Source organism: Thamnophis sirtalis, unplaced genomic scaffold (genome assembly GCF_051295495.1).
Source record: "Thamnophis sirtalis isolate CommonGarterSnake01/CBP01778 unplaced genomic scaffold, rThaSir2_p1.2 scaffold_1, whole genome shotgun sequence".
In the NCBI taxonomy this organism is placed as follows: domain Eukaryota; kingdom Metazoa; phylum Chordata; class Lepidosauria; order Squamata; family Natricidae; genus Thamnophis; species Thamnophis sirtalis.
The window spans coordinates 76516420-76543201 of NW_028261381.1; the positions used below are offsets into that span (position 1 = coordinate 76516420).

The following is a 26782-nucleotide window of genomic DNA, read 5'->3' on the forward strand; positions in this document are numbered from 1 at the left end:
GCTCTGGTTACGTATTTTTATTAACATGCTTCCACCCCACCCTGCTGGCCTGGAAAAAGCAGAAAAGATGTCTATGAATCAGAATTAATCACAACAGGTTTCAGATGTGCCTGCCCCACCTATTCAATAAACTGATGTAAGAGCCCATGTTGTACAATATATACAGAGTTGCTTGCCCTCATTTCATACTGTCATGAACTTTGCAATAGTGGCTCACGCTCTGCCTGTGCCAGTTCCCCTGCAGTAGGAATTGCTAACGTGTGAAATTCTTCAGAGCACAATAAACACACACTTGAATCACTGCTCCACTTACTCTCCACCTTTGAGTTCCGCAACCAAAGATCAAACCAAAGGCAACTTGAGGTCTGGGCAGCAGGCTGTAAAGCCTTTATTACAGATATAATCCTGTACGGCTGGTTGTTATTTTAATACTTTCTGTAGTAGAAGCAGTAAGCATCTTTAGGCAACACAATCGGATAATAAAACTCTGGGAAACAATACTATTGCATAGCAGCAACCTCCTGATAAAACACTACTATTCACGTTGCCCTTTTTTGCATATAAAAAGGAAATAAAGGAAAATGAATCTGCTTGTCAAAAAACTTTGCAGGTTGATGGCACGACTATTCTACATAAATGAAACCTATACTCATAAAATATGGGTTTATTCCAGAATGTTGAACTGGTAGTCTAGATCCATGATGGTGAACTTATGGCACGCGTGCCAGAGGTGGCACGCAGAGCCCTTGCTGTGGGCACACATGCCGTCGCCAGCTGCTCTTCTGGTTTCTGGCACACACATGTGCACTGGCCAGCTGGTCTTTGCGGGTGCCAGAGTGGCCAAAAACAACCAAAAAAACAGGCCGTTTTACGGGCCTTTTTTGGGAGGGGCATTTTCCAAGCCTTTTTCAAGCCAGTTTTCAGGGCGTTTTTTGCCCCCAAAACAGCCTGAAAATGGGCCAAAAAGTAAGTATGTGTGGTATGTGTGTGCCGGCTAGCTGGTCTTCAGGTTTCTGGCACTGTAGCACATGCACACGCATTCCAGTTTGGGCACTCGGTGTCAAAAAGGTTCACCATCACTGGCCTAGATCGTTGCTTGTTTGTACACCAAGGGGGAATATTATTAATGTCATTTTTTTATTATTATTATATACTTTATTCATTAAACATGAAACTCAGCCACTTGAACATTCAAGAATGCATTACAAATACCGGTAACTGGTGCTAATGATTGATACGGTTTGCTGCCAGCGTCCTAGGTATCAACCAAGTACTTTCTTAAAATATAAGATGTTCCGAGTAGCGCAGTTTTTTGCAGTTCCGGTGGTGTTATTGTAGGAAGCTGCAATTTGTTGATGTACCTTGTAAAATTCTTGGATGTGGTGCCAAGTGCCCCGATGACAATGGGTATCACTGTTACATGCTTCATCCATAGCCGTGTAGTTTCGATGGCCAGGTCGTGATATTTCATGATTTTTTCTAGTTCTTTTTCTTCAACTCTGGCATCTCCAGGAACAGCGATATTAATAAACTGTACACTTTGGCCCTCTACAATCATGATATTTGGCGTGTTGTGCTCCAAATGACGATCCGTTTGTATTCAAAAGTTCCACCAGATCTTCACCTTCTCATTTTTGATAACTTTTTCCACTTTATGTTCTCATAACTTTCTGGATACAGGTAAATCAAATTTTTTACATAATGAGCAGTGGATTAATTTAGCAACTCGGTCGTGTCTAGCTTTGTAATCAGTTTGTGTGATTTTGCTGCATTCACATATTAAATGTGAAACAGTTTCGACTTTGTTATTGCAAAGTTGACAGTTTGGGTTGTCAGTGGATTTTTGTATCTTCGCTTTCATGGCATTACCGTATTTTCACCCATATAACCCGCCCACGCAAATAACCCGCACACGCATATAACCCGCGGGTTTTCCGGATCGTGTAAAATATTTCCCGTATACCCCGCCCACGCATATAACCCGCCCACGCATATAACCCGCGACGAGTAAAAGAGAAGGGAAACAGCTGAGATGGGGGGGGAAGAAACGGAGAAAGAAGCCTGCGCACGCTGGGGAAGAGGAAAGGAACGGAGGAGAAGGAAACAGCTGAGATCGGGGTGGGGGAAGAAACGGAGAAAGAAGCCTGCGCACGCTGGGGAAGAGGAAAGGAACGGAGGAGAAGGAAACAGCTGAGATCGGGGTGGGGGAAGAAACGGAGAAAGAAGCAAGCCTCCGATCGTGTAAGCCTCCGATCGTGTAAAATATTTTCCGTATACCCCGCCCACGCATATAACCCGCAGGGGGGCGCTGTGCATGTAAAAACCGCATATAACCCGCGGGTTATATGGGTGAAAATACGGTAGTTTGTAGTTCTTGTTCTTGAGCAGCCAATATTAAACCTTCTGTTTCTTTCTTGATAGTTCCCATCTTAAGCCATGTCCATGTCAAGTTGTCATCACATTTTCCTTCAATGTTTTTCAAGTGCTGTCCATGCAAAGCTTTGGTTTTCCATCTATTTAATCTGTCATCCAGCTGTTTTTCCTTATATTCTGCCTTTGTTTCTGTTGTTTTTATGCTGTTCTCCGTTTTCACAGCCTGCAGCAATTTTTCTGTACTTTGGTTCACATAATCATTCAAACTTCATCTTTCTTCTTCTACAGTTTGATGGATTTGCAATATTTTTCTTGGCAGGTACAACCTGTCTATGTCACTTTGTGGATGTAAAGCGTGGTACATATTCAAAAGTTTGCGTGTTTTCCGGTCCAGGTTTTCCAGTTCAGCCAGAGTCCAATTGATGATTCCAGCTGAATAGCGTATCACTGAAACTGCCCATGTATTAATGGCTTTAATTATGTTTCCAGCATTCAGCTTTGATTTTAATATTTTGTGGACCCTCCTGATGTATTCCTTTTGCATTGACTCTTTGCAGATATTATCTGCTTCCAATATGCCTAGGTACTTGCAACCATCATCCTTTGCTAATGCTTTCACTATATTTCCATTTCCCAGTTCTATTCCTTCTGTTTTTTTCCATTTTTCCTTGCCGCATGGATAATATAGCACATTTTTCAAGCCCAAAGTTCATTTTGATGTCACTGCTGAACAGTTGAACTGTGTTGAGTATTGATTTAAGTTCAGTGGGGCTTTTTGCATAGATTTTTAAATCATCCATGTATAGTAGGTGGTTTATCTTGCCATGTTGGCTTGAGATTTGGTATCCCAGTTTTGTGTTTCGTAGGATTATTGTCAGTGGAATTAATGCAATGTTGAATAGTAGTGGTGAAAGTGAATCCCCTTGGAAAATTCCTCATCTGATGTTGACTTCACCAATGTTCTCCCCATTTGTTGTTAGGCCTGTTTCCCATTTTTTCATATTTGCTGTCAAATATGTACAGATATTTTTGCTGATTCCAAAGTTTTCCAGACAGGTGTTAATCCAGCTGTGGGGTAATGAGTCAAATGCCTTCTTGTAATCAACCCATGTCATATTTAAATTTGTTTTTCTTTGTTTTGCATTTTTTAGTACCATTTTGTCTATGAGCAGCTGATCTTTTGTTCCTCCTGATTTTTTATAATTTCCTTTTTGTTCTACTGGATACAAACTGTTTTCCATCAGATGATTGCATACTAAATTTGCCAGTATCCTTGTAAAATTTTTGAACGTTGTTGGCAGACAAGTAATTGGGCGATAGTTGCTTGGTTCTGTGCCTTTTTCTGGATCTTTCATTATCAAGTATGTTCAGACAGCTGTTAACCATTCTTCGCTTGTTGCATTTTGAAGCATTTGATCAAATTGAGTGGCCATGCGATGATGGAGGCTTGTCAGGTGTTTTAGCCAGTATCCATGCAGTTCATCCAGGCCAGGTGCACTCCAGTTCTTGACCTTCTTTGCTTGTTTTGCCAACATGTCAGTTTTTATTACAATATTTTCCATCTTGTTTTGTGTTGCTTGTTGTTGAATATCTTTGATCCAGGAGGCAGTGTTGTTGTGTTCCACTGGGTTTTCCCACAGTTCTTTCCAAAAGTTCTAAGTTTTTTCTTTACATGGGTAAATATTAGTTTGGATTCGATTTTCATCAAGGGACCAGTAGAAAAGGTGTTGGCTACTTCTGAACTGGACATTTTCACGATATTGTTTTATTCGTCTTTCATATCTTTCAATTTTGCTTGCTGTTGCCATTGCACGTTGTTTTAGTTCTTTCATAATTTCCATTATTGTTTTTTCTTCCAGGTTGTATTTTTTGTGTAAACTATTTTTCAGCTTTTTGTTCTTTAGTTTTCCTTCTTTTAAGTACTTCAGATTGCTGATATCCCCTCATAGTTTTTTAATTTTATTTTCAAGTTGAATTTTCCACTTTGGTGTTCCAGTGGGTTTCTTTTTTGGCATTTTATAACCTAGTCCTGCAGTTAAAGTGGTGGCTATTAATTGGTTGGTTTCATATAGTGTGCTGGATGGGATGGAAGTTAAAATGTTGTTCACGACACTTAACAGATATTTCACTTGTTTGCTATGTACTTTGAGAATGATAGGTAATTTTTTTTCTTTCTACATTTTCTTTGATGTAGTTTCCAATTTTTTCTTTCAGCATTTTTGCTAGATCACTTAGCTCTACACTTTCAATTTGTTGCACAGTAGGGTCTTCATCCTGTATGTTCATTTCTTCCACTGGCTGGTCAATTTGTTCAGGTTTTGGAGCAATTTCTTCAGCTTGTTCATCATCACTTGTTGTTTTCTTTTCAGCCAATATTTCTAGATGTTGCATTTCCACTTCTGTGAAAACTTTATTACAGATGATGAAGCGCCTTTGATCCAATAATCCTTGCTCAATTATGTCACTTTCCAGGTGTTCAGCCCTGTACAACTGTGATATCTGGTGTGTTGTGCTCCAAATGACGATCTGTTTTTATTCAAAACTCCCACAAGATCTTCACCTTCTCATTTTTGATAACTTTTTCCACTTTATGTTCCCATGACTTTCTGGATATGGGTAAATCATATTTTTTACATAATGACCAATTTATTTGCTTCCCATCTCATATCCAACAACCTTGCACTCTTTATAAAGATTTTAGGGCTTTATTGTTTTGTGAATACATATAAACCACTGGGTGCCCTTGTAGGACTGCAGTACATAAATATGGCAATAAATAAATAATGAAAATGTTGGGACTTGAATTATGCTGGTGAAAGCTACGTTGCAGTAAATACATCCTTAATATTTTTGAGAGATTTTTTTTAAAATGCACACTGTTTTCCACCTTGCATCATCATATTTTTCCTATGAGCTCATACATAGTATAACGCTATCCCCACCCCATCTACATTATTATGCATTCATTCCATCTTGATAAACACAGTATTGCAACAATAGAATTGTACTCAAAAAGAATCATGCTGGCCCAAGGCCAGCACTAAATGTGATCATGCTGGCTGGGAAAGTTTAATTAAATTGTAAACAGAATTCTGTAATGCAGTGCTCTTCAGTTCATGATGAAGTTATATACTGCAGCACATCATGAGTTGGATTTAAGTTAATTTGTTTGATTGTAATGCCTGATTACATGTTATCAAGATAGTTGCACTCAACAGGCTTTTCAAGGCTATTATTCTTCAAACCGAATAAGGCTTTCTCATGATAATCTGTTGTATGCAATAAGGACAGCCTTGATGAGATATGATATCTCTGCATTTGCCCATGTGGAAAACAATCGTCTTATCACAACACAAAGTCCTTCAAAGGGCTTCAGCACCTTCTGGTCAGCGTAAAATTCAGAGGACTTCCTGTCTTAAGTTGTGAATAAGTCTAAATGCTTTAGGGTATAGCAATGTTTAGGGTAAGGCTAATCAATATTTCAAAGTCTGTCTTCAGTGTTATTATTTCTTTTAAAGCAAGCTGTTACAAGGAAGGAAGGAAGGGAGGGAGGGAGGGAGGGAGGGAGGGAGGGAGGGAGGGAGGGAGGAAGGAAGGAAGGAAGGAAGGAAGGAAGGAAGGAAGGAAGGAAGGAAGGAAGGAAAGGAGGGTTATGCCTACCTAAATGGAGACATAAGACTCACTTAGTCTAAGTCCCCCATGTGGCTCCCAGCTATTTCTTAAGCCAATTTCAGACATTCCAGTCCGGACTGCAATGATTTGGCACAGGGCTGGCCTGATACTCAGTTTTTGTGATGGTCACTGCAAGACCTGATTCTAGGGCAAGGAACGGGAGCCTCCCTATGTGGACATGTATCAGAGCCTGCAAACTTTTCCTTTCTCTGATGTTTACATATATGAATGTCTTTACACACAAACATATCCTCTCAACTCCATTGAGGGAGGAAGGAAGACTGATCTATCTACCCATCCACCCGTCTACACAATTACCCTCTACCCTCTTCCATCTACCATCTATCATCCATCTATCTCCATCCATCCATCCATCCATCCATCCATCCATCCATCCATCCATCCATCCATCCATCCATCCCATTGTACATGCCTACACTCAGGAAATGGCCCTTATTAATGATGTGCTTAGCAGAATGTATTTAGTAAACTCTGACAGAATATGTTTAATTTCAAGACACAGAGGGGCTGCAAATGAGATGTCAATGATTCTGTAGGAGACAGGGAAAAAAGATGGTTTTTGTTTAATTTTGTTTCCTACAGAGAGTTGAATAGAAATGAAAAAAAATCTTTAACTAAACCTAACTCCCAGCAGGACTAAGTATTATAAAGACCAGCTGGATAGAATTTGAGCAACTGATTGCTTTCTTCAAGAATATAATGTATGAATAGAGCAGATAATTGTATGTATGAAGGGCTTTTGAGAGATGGAGTAGTAGTTGTAATGCACTATCAACAGGAATATGGCTTAAATAGCTGAAAGTATATTCCTCTCACTGAGAATTACACCTAAAGGTCAAGATTAAATGAACAAATTTCCTGAACTTGTGCCCTCTAGAACTAAAATCCTAGTATTCAAAGCCAGTTCCTATTGTTTCAGAAGTGTGGTTCTTGAGTTATAACCACTCACTCAGTGACCATTCAAATTTGTGATGGTGTTGAACAAGGGGGAATTACAACTATTCCTCAGAGTTCTTCCTGTCTCAGTATCCTCATAGTCACATTAATCAATTTCCAAAGTTCCCTGCTGACTTTTGTCAAGTCAATGGGGAAGCAAGCAGGAAGTCATGATCGGTTCCACCACAAAACCGCGGACGACAAAATCGCGGTCGACGAAAGCGCGTATGTGACGTCATCACAGCGCGACGAAAAAGATCGAAAAATGTAAAAATAAAGCCAAAACCTTACCCTAACCCCCCCAAACCTAACCCTAAACCTAACCCTAAACCTAACCCTTAACCTAACCCTAAACCTAACCCTTAACGTAACGAAAAACGCTAACCCTTAACCTAACGCTAAACGTAACGCTAACGCTCTAAACCTAACCCTAACCCTTAACCTAACCCTAACCCTAACCCTTAACCTAACCCTTACCTTTATGTGAATCGGCTTGCTGTAATTTAATTTTTATTTCAATTTTTCGATCTTTTTCGTCGCGTTGTGATGACGTCACATACGCGATTTCGTCGTCCGCGCTTTTGTGGAACGCGCTTTTGACGGGTCACGGTCATGATCATGTAATGGCCCCTTCAGTTCTTGCTTAATGCTGGCAAATGGGACTGTTGATATCGCTGTTACTCAGTCACCTGGCATTGTACTTTACAACCATGGCACATAATGAGAACAATTCCAATACCAACTGCCATTGTAACTCAAGGGCTACCTTTATACACATTCAAGAATGAGATCAAACAACTTATAAAATGTACTTCAACCTTGATCAAGATATCAATGGAATGAATGAGCACTTTGATTTCCCTTTGGCTTCTTCTTGCTCTAACCACTTGGATGATTTCATTCATAATTGCCTCCTGCTCATAGCTTGCTAGTGCTAGAGTTCCATGCAGTCTGCAGAAAGGCTATAAGTACAATAACACATGGGCTGTGGAAAGGCTAAACTGTCCTCACCAACCCCGATTCATTACACAAATACTCCCATCATTACTCTTCCTTTTTCTCTTTCCAAAAAAGAACTCAATCTTTACTTTAAGAGTGCTGGAAGAACTCCCTGCTCATTCATTCATTCATTCATTCATTCATTCATTCATTCATTCATTCATTCATTCATTCATTCATTCATTCATTCATTCTATAAATAGTTAGTTAGTCAGGTAGGGCCGAATCAGAGGAGGAGAGATCTACTTACCCTAGTCCAGTGATGGTGAACCTTTTCAGCATCAAGTGCCCAAATCGGAAAGCACATGCATGCACATAGAATGCCAGAAACCCAAAGACCAGCTGGCCGGCATGCACATGCCTGTTTTTTTGGCTGGTTTGGGGCATTTTTAGGGCCATTTTCAGGTTGTTTTTTGGCCCATTTTTGACGCTCTAGGGCCCATGGATGTGCATTCCAGAAACCAGAAGAGCAGCTGGTGACGGTGCACGTGCCAACAGAGAGGGCTCTACATGCCACCTCTGGCACCTCCCGCCATCCTAAAGTCCCTAAAACCTTTTCTTCTGCACACGTGAATGCATATATACAAAGAACTAAACTGTGCATGTCCTTTTCCATAAATGTACCTGTGCTAGTGTATCTGGAAATGATACCAAACAACCTATGGGTCACTATACACGTTGCAACACAAATAAGGGAAAAGAAAGAAAGAAAAGATCCAGTTCGCTAGGGCATGATATAATGACTTGTTGTTATACAACATAATGATTTGTTATTGTGTTGCTCATGTTAACAATTATATTATGCTCAGTTGTTTAGCATGGGCCACACAGATTCCAGTGGATGAGCAACACTACCCTCTACTGGGCAAAAAGAATTTATCATAGGTGATTTTAGAAGAGGCCTTCTTGGAGGACACCACCTAGATAAGTATATTTTCCTAAATACACCATCTCTTCTCACTATGATGAATGGCAAACAATCATATGACCAAATCTGACATACATGGCTGTAGACTCTTACTTCACTCAAGCTGCCCTCTATTTTATTTCTCCCTCAGAATATGGGAGCTCAGAGATATTTGCAGTTGAACTTCAAGTCCCATCACATCATTAGGATTGTCTGTTAATGGACGGGCACTCCATCAAGTCTGATTTAAGCCGGTGGTATCAAGTTGTGATAGCCAATTTCCCATGTTTTATTTCATACCACCCCATACCCATTCCCACATACCTAAGCACTGAGTATATTTAACTCATATATGAATAAAAATGATGCAGATATACTATAAACATTTCACAAATATTCTCTATAATATATTGTACTATCATATATACTACTGTATATATATATCAGGGGTGGGTTTCAACCGGTTCGCGGCGGTCCCCGCAAACCGGTTGGTCGGCGAACCCGGAAGTAAGTAACTTCCGGGAATGGCGAAGGGCCCACCCGCCCGCCCGCGTTCCTTACCCGGTTTTGATGAGTTCTGCGCTTCCACGCATGCACAGGACGCATACAGCGCCTGCGCGATCCTCCAGGAGCAGCTGGAGCATCGCACAGACGCTAGTACGCATGCGTGCGCTGCGCGCGTGCACGAGGACGCCGCCAGTCCCGTTCCAACCAAACTGGTTGGAACGGGCCGAGAAACCCACCCCTGATATATATATATATATAATACTATTATATACTAATAGTCTTTAATATTATATTCTATAATATACTAACACTGTTACATTACAGTATATAATATATAGTAGTATTAGTATGTTATAGAACATACTATAAAAGAGTATTAGTATATAACATTATAATATACATACAGTAGCATATATGGCAGCACTATAATATATTGTATTTCCGACAATATAATATTCAATTGAAATAAAGACTTCAAAGCACAAAAGGATGAATGTCATTAACCATTACAATCAGAAAACCCTACATGAAACAAACCGTACCTTCTATTATTTTAGAGAATATTTTCCAAAATAAACATTAATTTCTGTTTAACAAAACGTGGTAAAGAAGAAACCTTCCACCCGTATTCAGTTTTGCAGACCAAGGCCAGACATCCAGATTTCAAGGCTGACAGTGCTTGCAGAGATAATCCAAAAGATATTGTCATATGAACTCTCCATACCTCCGAAAAAAATGCATCACATGTTTTTCCACCATTTATATTTCAGACTGATGAAAATACTTTGAGCTCAGTAATCATTGGGTATCCCCACTTTAATCTCAGTTAACCACCACTTTAAAAAAAATCTGTGGCTTTACAGAACATAAAGCTTTTCCTCTGGAATTTTAATGCAATTCCTCTTCAAGGCAACCTGTTTACATAATAGCACATCACCTCGGCAGCTGTCACTATGGTAAAATTAGGTTCCCCACCCTGCTTCAGAATGGAAACTACTGTTAGTGGCCACATTCCACTTCAGACAATATTATCTTTTTGACAACAAGCAAGAAAATAAATAAGGAACAAAATCACAATATGAAAAAAGGACAATTTCTGAGACTCATTAAATGCAGATTTAACACATTTCATGTTTATAAAAAATACCAAATGTGGGATATACATAAAATATTCAGGGTTTGTTCCATATAAATTATAAAATGCAATGATTCTCTGTCCCTTATCACTCTCATTTGGACCAGCAATTCTTCCTCTCTGACTAAAATTAACCAAGGTGTCATAAGCACATCAGGAAATTAATGTGCAGATAACTCTTATAGTGACACCTGGGACTGGCAACTTGGCCATTAAGTGAAGCCGTTGTTAAATGACACCATGACTGTGCTTATGATTTTAACTTTTCTTTGCTTTATAGACCTGCAAAAGTTGTAAATTCAAGGATTGGTCACAAAGTTACTTTTTATCATTGTCATAAGTAGCAGATAGTCTCTAAACAGGGCAGTACTCTACAAGGATTATTGTAATATTTTTCATTTTATTCTGCCCTCAATGATTCTGCAGGACTACTTGCCTCCAACTATACCTGCTTGACCATGAGAGCTGGCAGAAAAATATGCTTCAGTCCTTTCTATGAAAGTGTCACATAGCAGCAATAGCAATAGCAGTAGACTTATATACCGCTTCATAGGGCTTTCAGCCCTCTCTAAGCGGTTTACAGAGAGTCAGCATATTGCCCCCAACAATCTGGGTCCTCATTTTACCCACCTCGGAAGGATGGAAGGCTGAGTCAACCCTGAGCCGGTGAGATTTGAACCGCTGAACTGCTGATCTAGCAGTAGCCTGCAGTGCTGCATTTAACCACTGCGCCACCTTGGCTCACATAGTGGGATCCAGCTGTGCTTTTTCTGTTACAACGCATGCAACACCACCACTTCCCTGTTTGTTGGCCTTGATCCTTTTGTGACTCCCTAAGGCCCTGGAGACCCAGCTCTTCCACCAGGCATTGGACTTGAATGCAAGATGAGCTCATCCAGGCAGAAAGACCCTGAATGCATTCATTAGCCTTGGTGAACTCTATTTCTTTTTTAATTACTCCATTGTTCTTTTTTTCCATTCTAGATGTTTATTGCATTATATTTTCTGGTTCCTTGTTTTTTGTGCTCCTATCAACTGAAGGACATGATGGCTTAAGGGACGCAATGGCTCAGTGGCTAAGACGCTGAGCTTGTTGATCAGAAGGTCGGCAGTTCAGCGGTTCAAATCCCTAGTCCCGCGTAATGGAGTGAGCTCCCGTTACTTGTCCCAGCTTCTGCCAATCTAGCAGTTCAAAAGCATGTAAAAATGCAAGTAGAAAAAAAGGGACCACCTTTGGTGGGAAGGTAACAGAGTTCTGTGTGCCTTCGGTATTTAGTCATCCTAGCCACATGACCAAGGAGATGTCTTCGGTCAGCGCTGGCTCTTCGGCTTTGAAGTGGAGATGAGCACCGCCCCCTAGAGTTAGGAATGACTAGCACATATGTGCAGGGGGAACCTTTACCTATCAACTAAAAGTTTTTAAGATTACTTTTTACAAAAATGGATGACCCTTCCTACCTATACAAGGGCATGCTAAATAGCAAGGTAAGGTATCCAGCATTATTCATCCACCATTTTACCAAAGTCTGCATTGACATGGACATAGGTTTCTGCCTTTCAAGGAGATGGAAAAAAGAAATTCAGCCCACCATCCTAACTGCTGCCAAATCCTACCTGTGAGGATGGAGACACTGTGGAAGCAACTGTCCAGCTTGCCCAGAAGAATGGATAGGAAACTGTCGGTTGCCAGCCCATTTACATCCCTTGTGCTCTGATCATAAACCACAACATCTTGATGTTTCTCTGCCTCCACCTGCAGGAGTAGCATAAAAAGAAAACATGTGGAAGGATGCAAACGGTACTCAAAACATACAAATGTTAGAGAGCTATCAAACACGTATGAAAAACAATTGAAAATGTCTTCACTATTCCTCTCCAGACATATAATATTCCTATGACATCTCATTATCTAAAGACTGACCCAGAAGTTTAAAAATACAATTAATTTATTCTACTGATACTTCCATAAAGGGGAAGAGGAGAGAAAGAGAGACAAATTTTGCTTCCCCTCACAAATGCAAAGTGAAACTGGATGCTCTGAAAAACAATAGCATTGTTTGTTTATTGTTCTTACAGCAGGGAAAGAATTATTTGAAGATTTTTTTTTTTAAAAAAAAGAGAGTATTAACTTAACTTAATTGATCTGGATATTATTAAGGGAGAATTAATTCCTTTTAGGTAGCAAAATAAACCATAATTATTCTAGTGCTTATATAGAACCTTGAATGTAAATTGAAATCTATGTAAGGAATGTATCTGTTGTATTCCTTTATGGAGGGATTCTTAATCCAGATTGTTAAAAAGCTTTTTTCAGAGCCAAAGCCGAAACAAACTTTGCACATTCTAGATTGCAGGTGATTGCTCCATATTACAATTAACTCTTCTCGTCCACCTGGCTGGCCATCAGTTACTTTGTCAACATATTTTAGTAGTATAGGATCTTTTTGGTATGGCATATACTCAAAATGCACAGTCCTCTGAGGACTGGGAACAGAGAAGGAGGTTAGCAGATTTCTTTCACACAAAATAACGAAGCCGGCCTCATTTGTGTCCATTGCACCAATCTCTACAGAAAAGCAGATACAAGATTCACCAGCATTAAAATTGCATGAATATATCAGTGCTCCCCAGGTAGAGACAAAAGGGGATTCTTCATGATGTCAAGGCACATGGCATAGCCAGGCAATGAGATGAATAGTCTAAGCGGAGAGCAAGGCACAGGCAAGGGTTGCTGTGCCTAATGAAAGGTTAATGCATTAAAGGCTGATGAAATCCTCATAGTGCCACGGCTCAGTGCATCCACTGAATAGGCTGATCAGTGGCATACGCCGTCCTTCCGAGCTGGTGGCCTTCTGCCCTCTGGAGCAAAGCACATCTATCATTCTGCTGTCAGAGAAAGGCAGCTGCGATGAAGCAAGGTTACAGAAAGGCAGAGAGAGAAAAGAAGCCAACTACAGATAAGAGGGAGGGGTGGGGGGAAACCCCACATAGCTTTTTCCAATTTGTTCCATGACTACAACAATACTGGAAGGAATTTAAAATCAAGATAATTTTCATCATGCAAAAATGTTCAATGTGTTACATCACCAAAAAGTTATAGACTCAACAATGATTGAGTTATGCCCTCAACAATAGTGAGTTGAAATTATTTGGAACGTTTATTTACAGTATTTATAGTTGCACTCTGGAAATTCTAATGGGGCGGTTCTCTTTAACAATTGGAAAAGTGTACAAATCAACACCTGGTCCTGATCTCATGTACCTCATCACCCCATCAAAGGAGGGAGAGAAGGAAGGAAGGAAGGAAGGAAGGAAGGAAGGAAGGAAGGAAGGAAGACACCTGATTACAGTACCCACTCAAGAGATTTCTACAAAGGTTAGGGAAGACCACCAGAAATATCAATGTAGCCCTTTTCCCTGACCATGAAGCATTCACCTTACCCTTTTCCTGATCGAGGACAACTGATCCTAGTATGAGTTGGAAAGGCAGAGCCTCAGGCAAGCAGAAAAAGGCATTCTCTGCTTCCATGCAAAAGATTCTCAGGCTACAAGAATAGCTTATGCTACAATCTCATTTACCCAATGGCCATAGAGTTGCTAGGTTGCAAGCAGAAGAAAACATGTTTACCTTCAAAAACTCCAACAAGCAGAACTAGAGACAGCTGCAACTTCTTCCCTTCATCGTCCCCCTCCTCTTGCATCTGTACTTGTACAGTACCCAATATATAGAAATAGGGGGTGGGGTGGGGTGAGCACAGGGTATTTAGTGTGGAATTCACAATTAACACGCGTATGGGTAGGATAAATGACGGATTAAAAAGAGTTACAGCCTGCTGATTTACCATTTCAGATTTGAAGGGAAAGAGTCTATTCCATTTTGTATGCAGGTGCTGCCAACGCATTCCTCTTAAGATACAGGCATGCATTTCAGACAGCAAATCAGATGTGGCATCTTCACAGAATTAAATGGGCCAGTTGGGATAATGAAGCTTGATGAATGTATTGAAGGCGAACAGCAAAATAAAGCTGATATGGGAATGTACTGTATACAATGGCAAATTCCTCTAATCAAGCTACTCGCTAGAAAAGGAAATTTAGCACAGAGATCGCAGCATCCTAAATTGGGGAATCAATTAATAATGGCAGTAGGAGCGTCTTCACTGAGTTAAGAATATGATAATCCATTTGGAATAATTCCCATTGGAACGTATGTGACACAACCATTTCCAAGATGGGTTTTGAGTGCATTGTTATATTAACTACAGAGTAGGGAACAGTATATTTTTCTACAATTCCAAACAACAGACATTTGAAAAGGCCATACAAGCCCAAACAAATTTGACAACCGGACACAGAAGAATGAGCAAAACCCACTTGCAAATCCTTTCTCCGGACACAGAAGAATGAGCGAAACTCACTTGCAAATCCACATAGAAAACAGGTTCTGTTTTATTGTTTTGAATTCCCTGGACCTGTTTAAGTGTGTGGAGTTGCCTGGCAACTTTCAACATATCCCTTCTGATTGACTCACCTCTGCCTGACAGCATGAAACTTCAGGGATGCTAATTTAACTCTCAATTATGACTGTCAAAACAAACCCCTATATGAGAACTGCGGAAATAATTACCAGGCATGTCAGATTTCACTAAATATTTCCAGGGGAAAGGGGTGTTTGCTTTTGCTCATAATATCCAAAACTCAAGAGGAATCGACTCAAGAAGCAGAAGGATCATCGAGCATTTGACTGGAAGGGAGAGAACTGCCTTCTAAAATAGAGAGGTTTTCTACCTGTTTCATCATTGCCAAACATGTATAATCATGCATGTATATATTTAAAATCTTGCTATCATTGATGAAAGGATACAATCAGAGTCCCAAAAGAAGCAGAGAGCATTGCTCTTAATTTATTTATTTCATTTATTTGATATGGCACCAGCACAGATAATTTATTCGGCCTCCCGTATAAGGAGGAGGAGGACTGAATTTGGGGGTTGCTTGAGCCGGCCTTTGGTTGTATCGATTAGTCCTGCCTAGGGAAAGAGACTGGGGCTTTCTGGTTGGGTTCCCAAAACATGCTAAACCCAGGTTAAACCAAGAGATTCAACTTAGAAATAAGGAAGAATTTTCTGACCATGAGAACAATCAACCCAAGGAACAGAAGCTGCCTTCAGAAATTGTGGGAGCGTCAACACTGGAGGCTTTCAAGAAGAGATTGGATTGCCATCTGTCAGAAATGGTGTAGGGTCTCTCGCTTGGGTGAGGGCGTTGGACTAGTTGACCTACAAGGTCCCTTCCAACCAGTGGTGGGATACGCCCGGTACGGGCGTACCGGTGCCTGCTGGGAGCACCAGGTACCGTTCTGGTACGGTGCTCCGGAGGGCCCACCCACGCTCCTTACCTGTATTTGAGCTGTTCGGGACTTCTGCGCACGTGGACAGAGTGTATGGTGCCTGCGTGACACTCCGCTGAGCAGCTGGAGCGTTGCGGAGGCATCGTGGAGCTTCGCTGGCTGTAAGTACGAGCATTCATATGGTGGACGCCCGGCCCCGTTGCACCGGTTGCAACGGGATCCGGAACTCACCACTGCTTCCAACTCTTGTATTCTGTTATTCAGACTCTCAGTCCAAGATTACAGAACAATTATCCCTGCTGGAAAATGTTAACAACACGGCAATATTGTAAATGTCTGTGGAGATTGTTTCAAAGGTCTTTTTTTTTCCTTCCAAAGGCAACTGGACTATTTTTTCCTTGAGGAGGAAGAAGAAAATGTTTGGCCTCTCATTCAAAATTTTCATTTTGAACTTGAGAATCTGAGCTTTTCATCACATTTAAGAACATGATTGACCGTTGCATGTCTGTTTCCTGACATGTATGTCAGAGCCAGTGTTACGTGAGAATCTATCCAACAGAGCAGGGATTCAGGTAATCCTCAAGTTACAACAGTTCGTTTAGTGACCATTCAAAGTTACAACACCACTGAAAAATGTGACTTATGACCATTTTTCACACTTATGACCCTTGCAGCAAAGTCACATGATTAAAATTCAGATGCTTGGCAAGTGGCTCATATTTATGATGGTCACTGTGTCCCAGGGTCATGTGGGCCATATACACTGCACGAGTCAAAAAAAGAGCTGTGAAAATATTTACAGACCCCTCACATCCTGGACATAAATTCTTTCAACTCCTACCCTCAAAACGACGCTATAGAGCACTGCACACCAAGACAACTGGACACAAGGACAGTTTCCCCCTCTAACACCATCACTCTGCTAAATGAATAATTTCCTCACCACTGTCAAACCATTCACTAAGGCTGCATTACTATTACTATTAGCCTCCCAAAGTTATGAGTGCTGCATCATTGGAGGTTTTTAAGAAGAGACTGGACAGCCATTTGTCTCCATTTGTCTAGTCTTCTCCTATCGTCGTTCCTATCACCCATCTCCTCTTACTTATGACTGCAGGACTATAATTTTGTTGCTTGTATTCTTAGGATTTTGTATTGATTGTTTCCTGATTGCTTATTTGTATCCTATGGCTATCATTAAGTGTTGTACATTATGATTCCTGACAAATGTATCTTGACTTTTTATGTACACTGAGACAAATTCCTTGTGTGTCCTATCACACTTGGCCAATAAAGAATTCTATCCTATTCTATTTTATTCTCGAATGGTATAGGGCAGGGGTTAGCAAACTGCGGCTCTGGAGCCGCATGTGGTTAAGTTAGAACAATTAATCAGTAGAACAGCTTGCCTCCCGAAGTTGTGATTGCTGCATCATTGGAGGTTTTTAAGAAGAGACTGGACAGCCATTTGTCTCCATTTGTCTAGTCTTCTCATCGTTCCTATTACCCATCTCCTCCCACTTATGACTGCAGGACATAACTTTGTTCCTTGTTTCCTTACGATTTATATTGAAATTGATTATTTCCTGATTGCTTATTTGTACCCTATGATTATCATTAAGTGTTGTACCTTATGATTCTTGATGAATATATCTTGCCTTTTTATGTACACTGAGAGCATATGCACCAAAGACAAATTCCTTGTGTGTCCAATCACACTTGGCCAATAAAGAATTCTATTCTATTCTATTCTATTCTATTCTATTCTGTTCTGTTCTATGTGATCACCTTTTGCGACCTGCTGACAAGTCAATGGGGAAGCCAGATTCACTTAACAGCCATGTTACTAAATTAACAACTGCAATGATTCACTTAACAACTGTGACACGAAAAGTCGTAAAATGGGGCAAGCTCACTTAGCAAATGTCTCACTTAGCAACATAGAAATAATAATCCCTCAGTTCCTAGACTCGAATATGATTTTGAAAAAGGGTCATTTATGCACAGCCTAGATACCCTGCTTGTTGCTACAGGTAAAAGAACAAGCTAACAAGGCAGGACTGCTAACTAAGGAGGAAATTGGCAGCCTCGGAAGCAGAGTTGTCCTACAGTCAGAATTAGGGTTGCTTGCACATGGCAAGTGCTTTGTTTGGGCATTATTGAAGAGTTGCCGAGCAACAGCAGATAGATGCAACACAGTTTATATCTTATTAAAGTTATAGGGTTTCAGGCAACAGAAATGCCAGACAAGCTCTGGCAATGCAGAAGCAGCCTATGCTGAGTAAACACGGCACTGCGTGGACAGATTTCATAAGGGCAAAGGATAGCGAGAGAAGGAGGGTATGATTTGTTTCAGCTCAACAGGATTTCTTTTCCTTTAACCAGAAATGGGAAAAATGACACCTATTGGGAACCCTTGATTAAGAGTTCACAGTACCCTAATGCCCAAGGTGTCCAAGTATTTATACACTTTGAAGGAGAATATTTGTAGCTCAGGGTTGAAATGAGGGGCTCCTTCGTTTTGTTTCAAGTTTGGTGCTTGTTTTCTTGCAGATGTTTCATTACCTAACTAGATAACATCATCAGTGCTAGTAGTGTTACCTAGAGTAATGAAACATCTGCAAGAAAACAAGCGAGCTCGGAGAGCACCAAGAACCCCTTATTGATACACTTTCTTCCTATTATACTTCTGCTACATCTAATCTTCCTTAGCTGGAGAATTCTTGGCAGCTCCTTCTTCCCACTGCAAGTCTCTTGATGCCTCTAGCTTCAGGTTTTCCCATCTACCTGAACCTATCCTTCAACATCTCCTTGCCATTTAAAGCAGGGATCACCAACTTTTCGGACCTAGGGACCACTAAATTCATAATTTTAAATCCCTTGGGCCACTAATATGAATTAGTGACAGGATGGGAGTCCTTCAGGCACTTAGCTTGGCCGTTAGTGGAGAGAACTACCCAGGGTCAACCCTAGGTTTGCTGTCCATTGCAGCTAGGAATCTCAAATATGGGCAAGAATGAATGTTTGTCTTCTAGCCAGCCCAGGTACTAGATCATCCACCTGCAAACTCTGTCTTTTGAGGAACCTGGCGGAAGTTTTGCACACTGCTCACTGAAGTGCCTGAGCTCCCAGGGAGGGAGGGAGGGAGGGAGGGAGGGAGGGAGGGAGGGAGGGAAGGGTTGGACCTACTAAACAACAAGCTAAGTACCTAAAGGACCCCATCCCATCAGCGAGCGGGAGTAATTGCTTCGGCGCGCTGTATAGGGGGGCATAGTTTGAGGACCCCTGATTTAGTGCAATATAAAAAATGCAAAAATGCAAAGATTTTTCTGCAGACCACCAAGATTTTCTCACGGACCACTAGTTGGTGACCACTGATTTAAAGTATCTGATCCACACTTTTTCTGAAGGGAAGAGGAACAGAACATTTAATTGCCTCATTACTGCCTACAATCTCTGTGCTGCTACTCTAGGACCATAGCCATTACAGGTAGTCTTCAACCCAGGACAGATCTCTCTGAAGTACTAATGACTCAGTTCTGAAGTTCCAGTGCTCGTCCCACTCCTGCAATTATGGCAATTATTGCATATCAGGTCCTGAATTTATGGCTGTTTGCAGTGTACCGTGGACATGTGACTGTGTTTTATCACGGATTTGTCAAAAACTGGTATTTACTTCCCGTTTTTAATAAAACCAGCCCACAGAGAACCACTGGTTTGCTTAATGGTGTCCACTTAATAGCTGTGGTGGTTGCTTTACAATGATAGCATTCGCTTAACAATCAATGCAGAAAAAGTCATTAAATTGGATTGGTCAGGTGGATGATCCAATTTAAAATCTCTATGATTTATGATCATGATAGGCAGGCTCCATGACGGTCATAAGTCAAGGACTGTCTGTACTGGCATAGCCCCCTTACTTCAACACAGAAGGTTCCATCCCCTTCCTTGTTCTTTGAGACAGCAGAGGTCAGATTGTGAGAGAAACAAGAGCAGAAAGTTAGAGCGAGCCTCCGTCTAAGTATATAGCATATACTGACAAGCAAACAGCACTCCTTACTAGCACTGATGGTGTTATCTAGTTAGGTTAATGAAATGTCTGAAAGCAAGCAAGTTCAGAGAGCATCAAGGATCACTCAAATGCACATCTTCATGCTCTGAAATTAAATGCACGGCTAGTCTAGCTACATTTATCCTCTACCTCCCGCCTTTTTCATAATATAAAAGGGCTTTATCTATAGAAAATTTAGCAGTTAAGGATGGATGTGTTTTAAGGGGCAGCTGTTGGATTAACTGATCAAATGAGGATTACTAAATGGAGGCTACAGGGCAGGTGAAGTTCTGTATGGCTTCCATTAAAGGAACTACATCTCTCTAGAGAGGAAGAGGGAGGGGACTCTGTGCCATTAAACCTGTGTCATCATTCCCCCCCTCCCTGCTACACCCACCAATTATGTAAAAAGCTGTGCTGGAGAAAGCTACAGGTGACCTTAACCTCCTCTGCATCTATGTTCCCTGAGCAAAAACTTCCAAGAAGTTCCCAGCAAAAGCAGATAACCAAGTTCTATTGTCTCTGTCTTGTGAGAATACAAGGAAAGGATCTTTCAAATAATAGAAATATCATAGCCTCCAAAAATCTTTTAAAGTTTTCTTTTTTTAAAAAAAGGCTATGCTTTAACTTGCTTGGATTACAGAAAAGAGTTTGCACATCTAAGAGAACCAATGATGTCACCCCTTCATGAAGTACAAACTTCTTTGGATTTCCCCCGCTTTTTTAAAAAAAGTCTGTTCCCTCAAGCCAATTATATCACCCAGGTTTCAACTTCCCTGTCAATTATGTTCTGAAGGTGAGGTAGAAACTAGTTTTGTAAATTAGACAGAAACAAACTGATCAGATCTTGTTCCTAAATGCTCCCATTCAGTGCCAAAAGTAAACGTCAGTGAAATCTATAGGAAAGCAATATAAATTCATCCTACCTCTCTATACCTGGTTATAATAAAGATTTTTACAAGAAACACACACACCTGCTTATACCACAGTGAATCAGGGAGTCATCTACCCAAATCACTTCTGAATACACTCTTATTTCTTAGTGCCTAAAAAATGCTTTACCTCCTTTTTCCTAGGTCCATGATGGCAAACCTATGACACGTGTGCCAGAGGTGGCACAGAGTGCCCTCATTGCACATGAGCTGTCAGCTCATTTCAGCTCCAACTGCACATGTGTGCACACCTCCGACCCACCAGCTGGCCTTTGGGTCTCTGCCACACATGCGTGGGGGGCGGGGGTTGCATGCAAGTGCGTGGGGAGACAGAGTGCATGCACGGGGATTATGCATGCATACACGGGTGTGTGTGAAGGGTGTGTGCATGCATATACAGGGATGTGCGTGCATGCGTGGGGGCATCCGGGGGGCACACATTGCATTTTGGGGCTTTGGGCATGTGCATGCGCATTCGCGCTTGTGCGCTTTGGGCAACTCGGTCCGGAAAATGTTAGCCATCACTGCTCTAGGTTCTTGCATAATTGTATTAAGGCTATCTTCCTTACTCAGCTCCAGGCATAATGAAGGAAAATCTTAACTAAGCCACTTCAAGGCCTGAACCTCCTGTCAATTCTTTTCTTTTTCAAAACGCTTGCCTTTTCCCTCCAAGCACAATCTGTTGCAATTTGCAGAAAGACTATCTTCTCTTCTGGGAATATCTTCTTCTCCCTGGCTCCAATCAGGAAGGAGGGCTAAGAAGCATCCAGAGCAAGGAGAAGGAATATCGAATTCCGAAAACTGACCCATGCAAAGGTTTCAGTGTTGGCAACATTATAATGCCAATTCCAAAGTCAGGGATAAGCAAGCATTCGATCAACTAAGCTTTCCTCATCACAGTCAAGCGAAGAGAAAAAGGGAAGAGAGGAGGAGAGAGAAGGACTGTTCAATTAAAACAAAGAAAACCTTTGAGTTAGAAATTTGCAAATTAAAGAGCTACACCTTAATGTTTGTATTATGTAAAATATATATAAGTCATCTTCAAGGGTTAATCTCCCCTTTAAGCAGTTTACATCTAATAAAAGAATAAAACATGTATTTATTTATTTATTTATTTGTTTGTTTGTTTGTTAGTTAGTTAGTTAGTGTAAGAGCCAGGTTATAAGGTTAATACAGAGTAGTAGTTTGTCTGTCTAAGATTGCGAGTTCATTCAAGTTCTTGCTTGCTCGCTCACTATCTAGTGCACCACAAGGGGTGAACTATCTCCACATACAAAGCGTTCTGCAAGAGAGTCAGTGTCATCCAGGGCCTTTCTCTCAACCGGTTTTCGCCTCACATTCAGACTGGTCTGGCACCAGTTGGTTTCTTGCTTCCACCTTTAGTCGCACCAGAGTGGTACCTAATTATATACTCACATTTGCATGCTTTCAAACTACTACATTGGCAGAAGCTGAGGCAAGGGATGGGAGCTCACTCCCGTGGTGCTAGGGCTTGAACTGCTGGGATTCAGGAAGCTGACCAGAAAGTTGACAATCTCAGCATCCTTAAGCCCCTGAGCACTGCACCTCTCAAATAATATATTAATAAAAACTAATATGAAAACCAGAAATAAAGACAGTACAAAATACTATACAAAATACAAACAACAGTTCCAACCAATTTCTGGACAAATTTGCTGAGGGAAAAAGTACAGCAATTTACTGCAGTAATGGGGTGACTAGTAAAGATGGGATCCAGCAAAGATAAACAGCAAGGCATTCCAAAAATGTGGGCCTCCAGAAGTCTCTCTCTTCTCTCCTATTTAATCAACAGAAGCTGTTAAGAGAGTGCCAGTTTTGTATGTTGGTTAAGGCACCAGACTAGAAACTGGGAGAGTGTGAGTTCTAGTTCTGCCTTAGGCACAAAGCCATCTGGGTAGCTTGGGCCAGTGTTTTTCTCTCAATCCTAGGAAGGAGGCAATGGCAAACCACTTCTGAAATCTTGCCAAGGAAACTGCAAAAGATTTCCAGGCAATCGACAGAAATAAAAACTGACTTGAAGGCACAAAAAGATAGGAAGGAAGAAAGGAAGGAAGGAAGGAAGGAAGGAAGGAAGGAAGGAAGGAAGGAAGGAAGGAAGGAAGAAAAGCAGCCCTAAAATGGAAGAACGTCTGTTCCCGATTTTAAACCCTGGGCAGGTTGACTTGGGTGAACAATTTTCTTCAAGTTGCTTGGCTCCAAACAGTCTAAGAAATGCAAGCACTTCAAACGAGGCAGAGAAACACACTGAGAACTAATGCAACTATGTAGAATAGAGCCACAAAATCAGTCCGTCATCAAAAGCTTTCTTCTGCTTCAGTGAAATTTATGAGTCATCTTCAAAAGCAGCTCCATGAAGACTGTATTTAGCAGCGGAGCCTCTCCAGATATTCTGCATCTGGCATAAGCTGGTAGAAGAGACTCTTGGCTATCACAATCATCAATGCCTGCCAAGGAAATGTAGAGATAGTGCAGACCTTCTCTTCCTTTTTAGGCCCTCAGGAGGAATGAAAAGCTATTCAAAATGGGTGATAAACCTCCATCAACAACACTTAGTCTCATTACCTGTGAGATTTCAACCTTGTCTGAGATTAAATTTCCATTTATTTGTCTTCATCTACCTCATTTAAAAAAAAATGGGTTCCATGGTCTCTTCTAGATAGACAGACTTCAATGTCAGGTGGAGTAGAACATCATCAGAAAACACTTCAACCCCACCTCCTGAGGGTGACACTTGTAGGAAGTTAAAACCCACCTCTCTCCTAGAAGATGAAATGTTTTAGGAAATATCAAAAAGGCAGAATATTTCCCCTAAAAAGAGAAGTGGAAACTCAGAGAGGCAGAAACTAAGCCCTACCCCCCCACCTTTGTTAATGGGCCATTAAGGCCTGAGCCAGTCTATTCTACATAACAAAGATCTACCTCCTTCAGGCAGAACCCATTTCATTGCCCTTCATTGCTCCACCCACCACGTTTCAACCAAACATAGCACACAACCTACCAAGCTAGCGATGACCTTTGACAGCAATCAATCAGGATACTCTTCCTGTGCCCCAGGAAGTTCAGAGTCCAGAGAGGACATACAACCCAGGGACTCTCAGCATCTCTTCCCTTTTCACTCAGGATCTCCAAGGCATGTGATCCTGTCCACCATTAAACCATCTTTCCAAACAGCCTCCATGTCTCCAGTGTCTTTTTCCCCACTTGGAACTGAACCCAAATGGGCATTTCTTTCAACACACATCAACCGTACCGTCTGAGTTACTTTCCCTAGCAGTTGGATAAAATGCTGACGACAATCTCCCAGTCTCTTATAAATCCCCAGTGAACACCTGCTCTAGAATGGTAATCATTTGCAAAACCCATTGACACAAGTTTCTTCCCATTTCACAGAGCGTGCCTAAATTCTTCTCACTCCTCTCCCTTTTCTTTCTTTAAGTGCCGTTCTTTCAAATCACAAGTCAGAAGGCGGGCTTGCTTCTTTCTGATCATTATCTACTTATACTGCTCTAGAAATAATCTGAATCTGATGACTACTAAGTAACAATTTACTCAAAAGGGAGGACTTTTTTTTTAGGAACTCTGGCAAGCTTTTCTTTCCCCTTCCCAAGCTTCCAATTATGTCCACAGGAAACAATAAAGGAGGGTAGGGGCCTGTCAGGAAGAATAATGGGGTAGGACAATTGTGCCTATGATGTCACCCTTCCTGCCATCTGCTATTCAGCAGCAGTTCCACTCACCTCCATCCCCTCCCCCATTATAACTAGAAGGCTTCGTGCAACAACAGAAGACGGAATTACTTTGCCAGTGCCCTCTTTCTCCTTCCGAGAGAGGCTGAAGAAGCATCACTGGTGACAAAAGAAAAGCACAACCCTTATTCTCAATGTATTGGGGGTTGTTTGTTAAATAGTCACAACAATGAAGGCCAAGACTGGTGGCAATACAATGTGGTGATATTGTGTAATAAGAGAGCTGCTGCATTCCTGAATTTTGTAGCAGCGGGAATCTCAGTGAAGTGACGTGTCCCCCTGAATGCTTTTCAATGGCGCTGACCTTACTGAAGCCCTCCCACCAATATCATCCCAATGAATCTGGCTCTAAAAGGTAGCCATGCATTCCAGGTGACAATCCATAGGAAGAATATTTTCATATCTATGGCTGAAGACATGTTGCCTTCCATGTGCATTAAGATCCAAGTGTTGATGGGAATGCAACAGACAATGTCATAAATCAGGGCTGATCCAACATACACAACTAATTTTCTTCTATCCCCTGCACAACTACAATTCAAGGTAACTTAAGGGACCTAAAAGAGGCAGAGCTCAATTTGAGCAAAATCTGGAGAGACCACCATATTTTTGAATACCTAAGGCTCATGATTCCAACACATGTGCTCCTTGAACTATCTCATGAAGTTCTCTTCCATCTCGGCAGCATACAGAGAAATGACTCTGTGGCCACAAGTTGAAGATGAGGGTAAAAACTAATGAACCAATTAAAATTGGTTCTAGAAAGAGTGCAGAGAAGAGCAACAAAGATGATTTGGGGACTGGAGACTAAAACATATGAAGAACGGTTGCAGGAATTGGGTATGTCTAGTTTAATGAAAAGAAGGACTAGGGGAGACATGATAGCAGTGTTCCAATATCTCAGGGGTTGCCACAAAGAAGAGGGAGTCAAACTATTCTCCAAGGCACCTGAGGGTAGAACAAGAAGCAACGGGTGGAAACTAATCAAGGAGAGAAGCAACTTAGAACTGAGGAGAAATTTACTGACAGTTGGAACAATTAATCAGTGGAAGAGCTTGCCTCCAGAAGTTGTGAATGCCCCAACACTGGAAGTCTTTAAGAGGATGTTGGATAGCCATTTGTCTGGAACAGTATAGGGTTGGACTAGAAGACCTCCAAGGTCCCTTCCAACTCTGCTATTGTATTGTATTGTATTGTATTGTATTGTATTGTATTGTATTGTATATATGGTAAGCATGATGCCCATGAGCATCCTGATTTTAATTCCGCCTTTACTGACCTTATTTTTTATTCAATCATTTTAACTTTTAAAATGCAGAGACAGCTGACAAAGCAAAACAAGCCTCTGATATCATCTTCATTTATAACAGGCAGACATTCCATGACCTTGTATGCAATCCACCAACCTCCCTTCTTGTTGTTTCCGGGAAACAATCAGATTGTATCACTGAAATTCAATAGCAAAATGAAATGCAGTCTCCATTTTTATAGTACTTACCTTGAACTGTAAAATTCAACAACATAGAGCAATAAATTCTTAAAGCTTCTAAGCACAAAAGCAGTAGATTAAAAATAGAATGGATAACATGTGGCCACAAAAACAATACTTACCCCCTAATTTAGAAGAAATTCTCTGGATATCACATAATTCCTCAAGATATTCTTATAAAATAAATGTGATGGGTGACCATAGCCTAGTACTTTGCTCAGAATTATATCTACTTGTATAGAAGGAAGGGCCTGGTAGCTGAAGTAATAGAGAGTGTCCTAGTAACTAGAGAGGATAACAAAGAGCAACATTCTATTTTGCAACTTATCTCGTCTACTCTAGAAGAAATTTTGTGGGAACACCAATAACCTGATAATTCCTAATATGCCCTCCAACCAAGAATTCTGAAAACCCCTACCATAAAAGTATGATAGAGGACTAGAATCTGGAAAGCAAGACTTTAAAAAAGTTTACTGCTTTTTATTTTGCCCCCATAACATATTTATAAAGTAAAATAATACTATATCTTGTGAAATACCAATACATCAAATGTCATTGACAATCTGAGGATTAGTCAAACCATAGCTTCTGTGGTCCCTTGGCTTTCTCTACACTTGAGGAAATCTAAAGAAAAGGAGCATGA

At 40.9% G+C, this 26782-nt stretch overlaps 1 protein-coding gene across 2 annotated transcripts in view; it reads right to left on the reverse strand.

Moving 5' to 3' along the window:
• The window catches only part of DUSP8 (dual specificity phosphatase 8), a 111183-nt gene that overhangs the window by 48069 nt on the left and 36332 nt on the right, over window positions 1-26782 (reverse strand). For both annotated transcript variants that reach the window (XM_014067654.2, XM_087716575.1), the window contains exon 3: window positions 12165-12303. In XM_014067654.2, coding sequence (XP_013923129.1) covers window positions 12165-12303 — 139 coding nt within the window. The remainder of the gene's footprint in view (window positions 1-12164; window positions 12304-26782) is intronic.